This window comes from Arachis hypogaea, chromosome 3 (assembly GCF_003086295.3).
Source record: "Arachis hypogaea cultivar Tifrunner chromosome 3, arahy.Tifrunner.gnm2.J5K5, whole genome shotgun sequence".
NCBI classification, from domain to species: Eukaryota; Viridiplantae; Streptophyta; class Magnoliopsida; order Fabales; family Fabaceae; genus Arachis; species Arachis hypogaea.
The window spans coordinates 56,789,981-56,799,298 of NC_092038.1; the positions used below are offsets into that span (position 1 = coordinate 56,789,981).

The window sequence follows — 9,318 nt, forward strand, 5'->3', positions numbered from 1 at the left end:
TGGATCCATATTTTGAGCTCAAGACCGGCACGATAAACTTGCTCCCCAAATACAATGGACTACCCAAGGAAGATCCTCTTAAGCATCTAAAGGACTTTCAAGTTGCATGCTCCATTAGGAGAAGACACGGTGCAGATGAAGCAGTAGTTTTGGTTTTCGCTTTCCCTTTCTCTATGGAGGGAAAAGCGAAAGAATGGTCACACTTTAAGTGCAATGAGTGCTATAATTTTGGTTGTTGTAAATATGTGAATATTGTGAATATTTGATTTATGTTTACTACTTGGCACCAATTGTGAATAGCATTTCTATCTAGCTAGTCTTAATAGTTATTGATTGTTAAGTTGGTTTTTGTTTACTTGCCTATTCTTGTTTTGCTTTTTATAATTGCATGCTTTCATTGCCTCCTCAGTTGAATGACACGGTCACTTCCAGACCCGAGCATAGCCCCTTTTGATCCAGAAATAGAAAGAACTTTAACTCATATTAGGCAAGATCGGCGCCGGCTAGCGTTTGGGAATAGTGAATCGGGCTTGCTTGAAGAGCACACCAATTCACTATCACCATCGACCTGTGACCATCATTTTTCAAACAACGAGGAAACCTTATATTCATTTGTGGGGAGTGCTGAATTCTCTTTAAGTTAATCAGGTGACAGCACCATGGCAGATCCACCTCATAGAATCACCTTAAGGGAAGCTGAAGGTCCAGATATCAATTTGCAACCGCTACAAATCCGGTATCCGGCTTTGGATCCAAATTTTGAGCTTAAGACCTGCACGATAAACTTACTCTCCAAATACAATGGACTACCCAAGGAAGATCCTCTTAAGCATCTAAAGGACTTTCAAGTTGCATGCTCCATTGCGAGAAGACACGGTGCAGATGAAGCAGCAGTTTTGGTTTTTGCTTTCCTTTTCTCTATGGAGGGAAAAGCGAAAGAATGGTTTTATACTCAACCGGAAGATGCTATTTCCAATTGGAACTTGTTGCGTAAGAAATTTCTGAAAAAACTTCTACCCACTTTAGAAAATAGATAAGCTGATAATGGAGATCTCTTGCAATGTTCAAAGGGATGTGAAACTCTTTATGAGTACTGGGAGAGATTCAAGAAGTTGTTGGAAGCTTGCCCCCACCACCGGATTGACGAGTTGATGCTTATTAGCTATTTTTGTCAAGGGATGAATCCCCAAGATAAGCTTCTTCTGGATGCCTCTAATGGAGGATCCCTCACCAAAAATAAGACCACGGAGGAAGCTTGGGAGATCATAGCAGATTTGGCAGACTTTACTCAACACTCAAGGGCAAGGAATCCACAACCTAAAGCTTTAAGTGAATTTTCTCCCTCTAGAGATGCCATTTTGACCAAGACCCTCGGTGAGATGACAATTTTGTTGAGACAAATCACCCAAGGGCAATAAATCTCTCAAGCTTTGCTATCACCTCTATCTCAACCTCCAAGAATCAAAGGACCATCAACATCATGTGGTATTTGTGCTTGTAGTGGCCATTACACCGATGAGTGCCCTCAACTCCAAGAGGACACTACACTGGCGGTCGCTAACCCATACCCACAAAGGTCCCCCCACAATCAAGGAGCTAATCAACATGGAGGAAATCAAAACCAATGATGGAAGGATAATTCTAATCAAAGATGGAATCAAGCTCCTCAAGCTCAACCTTACCCAAGCCAACAAGCTTACTATCATCAAGCTCCTCAAGGTCAACCACAATACCAACAACCATACTAACAATCCTACCAACAACCACCACAATCTCAACCTCAAGCGAGGTATCAACACCCAAATAGTAGATCTAACCCTCCTCAAGGCAATCAAGGCCCTCCTCCCAATCAACCTTACATGAATGACATACTTCAAGCTTTTATGCATGAGCAACGGGAGTTTCACAAGAAACAAGAAACATATATGGCTACAATTGCCGAAGCACTCTCCTGTTTGACACTCTCTCCTCCTACTACACAAAATGCCCAACAAGCCTCAACTTCTAGTGGTTTACCCTCACAACCTCAACCAAATCCTAAGGGGAGCATCAATGATATCACTCTTAGGAGTGGCACCAAATTGGATGAAATTGGTATTGTGCCTACAAATTTGAGTGAGGAGCCACACAATGGAGAAATAGGGGAGGAAGTGGAAGTGACAAGAGATGAAGAAGGAAGTGTTGCAAAAGATGAGGAGGAGTCACTCAAGGTCAAGGATCCAAAACAGAAAAATCTGCTTAAAGAGCCTATGCCCATTCCATTCCCAACTTTGGCTAAGAAGGCCAAGAAGCAAGAAAAATTTGACCCCAACATGGTGAAAATTTTTAAGATTATTGAAGTTACTGTCCCACTCTTTCAAGCCATTCAACAAGTACCCAAATATTCCAAGTTCCTCAAAGATATCTGCACACATAAGGAAAAAATTGGCGAGCTCGACAAAAGGCCGGTAGATGATTATATCTCTTCACAAATTCCTGAAAAATGCAATGATCCTGGCCCGTGTTTGGTTACTTGTTTGATTGGTGGAATGAAGTTCATGGACTGTATGTGCGACTTGGGGGCGTGTGTAAGCATCATGCCACTTCCCATTTATGAAAGATTGAACTTGCCACTACTTAAGAGATCAAAGACAAGATTTGTGCTAGCAGATAAGAGCATTGTATCAGTTGTGGGGATTACGGAAAATGTCCTAGTTGACATCCAAGGATTACTCTTCCCAGTAGATTTTCACATTCTGGAGACCCCTCCTATTAACTCAGACAAGCCATCATCCAAACTCCTTGGAAAGCCATTTTTGAAGACGGCCCGTTTCAAACTGGATGCAAATTCGGGAGTCTATTCTTTTGAGGCCGATGGCAATGTGGTAGAATTTATTTTGGAGGAGTCCAAGAAACCGGTTCTCAAAGTCTATTCTATCTTTGGGTGCGATATAATTGAAGATCAAGTGATTGAGGTTGGCAAGGAGCAAGAAGGAGAGGATGTTGCCAAGAAATCTAGTTCAAAGGATCACACTCAACCAAAGAATACCGAGTTAGAGATTTTTCTCCTTGGAAAAGTTTTAAAGTGACCAATGAAGCCATGCAAGTCCAACTTAGGACTATAAACCAAAGTGCTTGGTGGGAGACACCCCACCATGGTAACATTGTTCCAACTCTATCTTTTGTCTATAGCTTTTTGAATTAGTTACTTTCTTGTGATATGATGATTAGCTTAAGTTTGGTTTGATGTTTTTGAATTGAATAAGTTGAATTGCTTGTGGATCATGAATTTTATGCATGTTTGAATGGTTTGAAGTTGATATGTTGATGTGCTAAGGCTTGGTACCATAGTTTTGAAAGAGAAAATTCTTTTGTGAAACAGGGCATCTGTGCATACGCACCTTTGTTGTGCGTGCGCACATAACTGTGATTTTTTCTATCTGTGTACCCGCACAAGCCTGTGCGCCCACACACCCCTTGCAGTGTCCTTTGGTCGCAGCGCCAGCACAGTCTGTGCATCGGAGCTGCCCTATTTTTCTTGATATGTGCGTACGCATGCGTCTTCCTTTTTCGCACTCCTTGTGCGGCCGCACGGACGTGTGCGTCCACACGCCAGTTGACAGCCCTCTGTTGGGAGCGTCAGCATGGGTTATGTGCATGAACCCCCTATCTTTGCTTTTGTGCATGTGCATGAACCTGTGTGCGCACGCACAAATGATTCTTCCCTCAAGCAACCTTTTTCTTAGAAAAAAAAAGCAAAGCATTCTGTGCGAGCGCATGCCACTGTGTGTCCGCACGCATTAGTGCAACCCCTCTGGTGGGAGCAATCGCACGCTCTGTGCGCTCACATCTATCTCTCTTTTCCTGTGATGTGCGTGCGCACCCGTTTGTGCAAACGCAAACATCCCTCTTTCTAGCCACCTCTGTGCGTGCGCTCCCAGCTATGTGTCCGCACACTCTAATGCACCCTCTCCATTTGCAGTGATTGCACGCTGTCTGCATTCACACCCCTTCTAATTTTTGCCTTCTGTGTGCGCGCACAGATCTTTGTTCTTGCGCACGCGAAGCGTTCTGGGCAATAACAGGGCAAGCTCCCCTGTTGAGCAGCTGGTGCACAAAATTGTGATCATCAATGGCGCCATCAACATGGTACGCTCAATTATAATCTCAACTCTTTATCACAACTTCGCACAACTAACCAGCAAGTGCACTGGGTCGTTGAAGTAATAAACCTTACGCGAGTAAGGGTCGATCCCACGGAGATTGTTGGTATGAAGTAAGCTATGGTCATCTTGTAAATCTCAGTCAGGCAGATTCAAATGGTTATGAATGATTTATGAATAAAGCATAAAATAAAGATAGAGATACTTATGTAATTCATTGGTGAAAATTTCAGATAAGTGTATGGAGATGCTTTGTCCCTTCCGTCTCTCTGCTTTCCTATTGTCTTCATCCAATCCTTCTTACTCCTTTCCATGGCAAACTGTATGTTGGGCATCACCGTTGTCAATGGCTACAGTCCCGTCCTCTCAGTGAAAATGTTCAACGCGCTCTGTCACAGCATGGCTAATCATCTGTCGGTTCTCAATCAGGTTGGAATAGAATCCAGTGATTCTTTTGCGTCTGTCACTAACGCCCAGCCTTCAGGAGTTTGAAGCTCGTCACAGTCATTCAATCCTTGAATCCTACTCAGAATACCACAGACAAGGTTTAGACCTTCCGGATTCTCATGAATGCCGCCATCAATTCTAGCTTATACCACGAAGATTCTGATTAAGGAATCCAAGAGATAAACATTCAAGCCTTGTTTGCTTGTAGAACGGAAGTGGTTGTCAGGCACGCGTTCATAAGTGAGAATGATGATGAGCGTCACATAATCATCACATTCATCATGTTCTTGGGTGCGAATGAATATCTTAGAACAAGAATGAGCTGAATTGAATAGAAGAACAATAGTAATTGCATTAATACTCAAGGTACAGCAGAGCTCCACACCTTAATCTATGGTGTGTAGAAACTCCACCGTTGAAAATACATAAGAACAAGGTCTAGGCATGGCCAAATGGCTAGCCTCCCATAATCTAAGAAATAGACGTCCAAAGATGATCCTCAGATCTAAAGTGATCAAAAGATTTATAATACAATAGCAAAAGGTCCTATTTGTAGAGAACTAGTAGCTTAGGATTTACAAAGATGAGTAAATGACATAAAAATCTACTTCCGGGCCCACTTGGTGTGTGCTTGGGCTGAGCATTGAAGCTTTCATGTGTAGAGACTTTTCTTGGAGTTAAACGCCAGCTTTTGTGCCAGTTTGGGCGTTTAACTCCCATTCTTGTGCCAGTTCCAGCGTTAAATGCCAGAATTCTTGAGCTGACTTGAAACGCCTGTTTGGGCCATCAAATCTTGGGCAAAGTATGAACTATTATACATTGCTGGAAAGCCCAAGATGTCTACTTTCCAACGCAATTCAGAGCGCGCCAATTGGGCTTCTGTAGCTCCAGAAAATCTACTTCGAGTGCAGGAAGGTCAGAATCCAACAGCATCTGCAGTCCTTTTCAGCCTCTGAATCAGATTTTTGCTCAGGTCCCTCAATTTCAGCCAGAAAATATCTGAAATCACAAAAAAACACACAAACTCATAGTAAAGTCCAGAAAAGTGAATTTTAAATAAAAACTAATAAAAATATAATAAAAACTAACTAAAACATACTAAAAACATACTAAAAACAATGCCAAAAAGCGTATAAATTATCCGCTCATCAGCAGCATCCTTTTAATTTTCTTTTCTTTTCTTCATTGCTGCTCCTTCTTTCCTCTGCCTAGGCCCTCAAGTGACCTCGTCGGCCACCACCGCCACCGTCAGCCACTCTCTCTCTCTCTCTCTCTCTCTCTCTCTCTCTCTCTCTCTCTCTCTTTTACTTCTCTTTTCTTTCTTTCTCTCTTTCCTTTTTCTTTTCTTTCTATACCACCGGTGAGTTTTTCTCCTTCGGTGCTTTTCCGGCAAAACTAACTGTTGTGAATTCGCATTGGCTATAAGAAGTGCCACTGTTTCCTTCCCGATTCTTGTTTTCTTCAAACTTCACTTTTCAGGTTCTTATTTTCTCTTATGTTGTTTTTGCGATTGTTTTTGTTTTCTTTTCATGTTACTTAGATTACTTTTATTGCTTTCTTTGCTCTTCTTTGTATTGCAAGTGTTGATATTTGATTGCTGGGTTGATTATGATTGAATTTGAACATTGATTGTGATGAGTTTGCACATTGCATACCATATGTTTAATAAATTGCCTCAATGAACATTTTGTTTGATTCATATGACATGGCCATCATATGCTTTCAATTTATCCCTCATTAGGCATATTGTATGAATTGTGCAACTTCAATTAGGACTTTTGATGCTAATCGAGCTGAATTTCTCAATGCATTTCCTTGTTTGTATGTTTTAAGTTCCAACACCCACATCTTTCATGACTTTTGTACTTTGTCGATGGGTGATTTTGGTTGTAAATGCATTGTGTTGTGGAATTCAAGTTCATTGTTCATCTTGGAATTTAGACTAAGTGATCACTTTACAAATGTTCAATTTTTTATGATGTGTTGATCAAACATCTTTTGGCTTTAAATCAAGAACATTATACATGTGATTACCACTCTTTGAGAATGAACAATTGACATTTCCCTTTGAGTGAATGGTTATTGCTGGTGTCAACCTTTTTGTTAATGAACTTTCATGCCGACAACTTCAATGAACATTCCATTCAAAGAATTCATATGAATCCATAGGTGATTGCTTAAGTTGCTTTCATGTCCATGCTTTTTACTTGTCACTTAAGCACTTAGTTGTGAAGCACTGAGCTTTGAAATGGCTAAGAGTGTGATTGCTGTTGAATCCAGCCGGTGTGTGTGTTCCAACCGCGCGCACCCTTGGAATATACACATATTTTTCTTGGAAATCACACTACTTTACAAGCTTCCAATTAAGAATTCAATTTTCTTGATTTTATTAGTGCTTCCTCATTGATTTTATTTCATTGTTTCCCTACGATCTTAGAAATTTTTTGTTTTCATTTCAGGATGCAGAAGAAAGGTAAAGCACCAGTTACTCTACCGGTTGTGCAACCTATAACTTGCCCATCTAGACCTCACTTCATGGATTGCCCAAGTGATAACCCGAATGTCTTGGTTAACCAAAGAGCCGAGTTCCGATTTGAAAAATTTGAAAAAAGGACAATCCATTGGGAGTGAATGCTTAAGGTTCCAAGAAAATACAAGGCGGTCATCCATGAACGAATTGCCTCGCTTCATTGGGAGTTTCTTAAGCGAGCCCAATTGAAGTTAATGAAACCATGGTGCGAGAATTCTATGCCAACTACCAAACTTGGGAAGCGGAGTCGGTATTCCTCCTGGAAAAAAGGTTGGACACTTCCAACCTAGCTCTAGAAGCTATTTTAAAGATCCCCCACATTTCGCCTAAGAAAAATGATTATCTGAGAATCAAAGCGAATGTGTTCTAGGGGAGGATGTCTTTGGCTCCCATCCTTCAAACGATTGGCCATCCTGGTGCCTCTTGGGAGTTTAGCAAAGGGAGGAAATCTGTTCCCACTAGTATTGCTTACTTTGATTTAAACGCAGACGCCCGTATTTGGCATCAAATTATGGCGGTCTACATTAATCCTAGCACCCATGCCACCCATGTCAGATTCAAAACTGCTTTGCTATTTTGGGCTATTATGGAAGGAAAGAACATAGCCATTGTACCTTCAATACGCACATCAATTTGGAAAGTGATTGAGAAAAAGAAGTTCAACATCCCTTTTCATCGATGGTGATGCGTTTGGCAATAGCAGCGGGGGTAGAGAAGCAACCGTCAAACGTCACGTTCAAGATTCTAAGAGGCAACAAGTTCATCCCGATGGGAGATTTGGAAAGATCAACAAAGAAAACACCCTCCAAGAGGAAGGCACCCACAACACCATGGTACACGAAATCGTGAGTTCACACTTTTCTCACAACTCCGCGCAGCTGACCAGCAAGTGCACTAGGTCATCCAAGTAATACCTTACGTGAGTAAGGGTCGATCCCACGGAGATTGTCAGCTTGAAGCAAGCTATGGTCATCTTGTAAATCTCAGTTAGGCATATTCAAATGGTTATGAGGTTTTGATAATTAAAAGAGAAATAAAACATAAAATAGGATAGAGATACTTATGCAATTCATTGGTGGGAATTTCAGATAAGCGTATGGAGATGCTTTGTTCCCTCTGAGCCTCTGCTTTCCTATTGTCCTCATCCAATCTTGTGTACTCCCTTCCATGGCAAGCTGTATGTTGGTAGATCACCGTTGTCAATGGCTACCATCTGTCCTCTTAGTGAAAACATGTCCGCTACGGTTTCCCGCATGGCTAATCAACTGTCGGTTCTCGATCATGTCGGAATAAGATCCATTGATTCTTTTGCACACTGTCACTGTGCCCAACAGTCACGAGTTTGAAGCTCGTTACAGTCATCCCATCCCAGATCCAACTCGGAATACCACAGACAAGGTTTAGACTTTTTGGATTTCAAGAATGCTGCCAAATGATTCTAGCTTATACTACGAAGACTCTGATATCATGGAATGGAAGGCTCTATTGTCAGGAGAGGCAACCATGCGTCGTGAACTAGGAGGCCAAGAGATACACACTCAAGCTCTCGCAGATAAAATGGAAGTGGTTGTCAGGCACGCATTCATAAGGAAGGATGATGATGAGTGTCACGGATTATCACTTCCATCAGGTTGAAGTACGAGTGAATATCTTAGAACAAGAATAAGCGTAAATTGAATAGAAGAATAATAGTACTTTGCATTAATTCATGAGGATCAGCAGAGCTCCATACCTTAATCTATGAGGTGTAGAAACTCCACCGTTGAAAATACATAAGTGATGAAGGTCCAGGCATGGCCGAATGGCCAGCCCCTAAAACGTAATCAAAAGATCAAAAGTCATCCAAACATAGTCTCAAAAATGATCTAAAGATGTAAATACAATAGTAAAAAGTCCTATTTATACTAAACTAGTTATTAGATCTTACAGAAATAAGTAGATAGTGCAAAAATCCACTTTCGGAGCCCACATGGTGTGTGTTTGGGCTGAGCACTGAAGCTTTCACGTGCATAGGCTCTTCTTGGAGTTTAAACGCCAATTTTGGTGCCAGTTTGGGCGTTTAACTCCAGCTTTGGTGCCAGTTATGGCGTTTTACGCCAGAAAAGGGTCTCTGGTGGGCGTTTGGACGCCAGTTTGGGCCATCAAATCTCAGGCAAAGAATAAACTATCATACATTGCTGGAACGCCCAAGATGTCTAC

The 9,318-nt window shown here is 41.6% G+C and overlaps 1 protein-coding gene and 1 non-coding gene across 2 annotated transcripts; one reads left to right on the forward strand and one right to left on the reverse strand.

Annotated features, from left to right (window-relative positions):
• Positions 1-1,035: 1,035 nt before the first annotated feature.
• On the reverse strand, positions 1,036-1,141 carry LOC112792917 (small nucleolar RNA R71). The gene has a single exon (XR_003197635.1). It is a non-coding gene; the product is annotated as a small nucleolar RNA R71 (small nucleolar RNA).
• A 784-nt stretch (positions 1,142-1,925) lies between these two features.
• LOC112777901 (uncharacterized) lies at positions 1,926-3,068 on the forward strand. Its single transcript, XM_025822284.1, has one exon. It carries the CDS (start codon positions 1,926-1,928, stop codon positions 3,066-3,068), a length of 1,143 nt encoding a protein of 380 aa, XP_025678069.1.
• Positions 3,069-9,318: the final 6,250 nt, after the last annotated feature.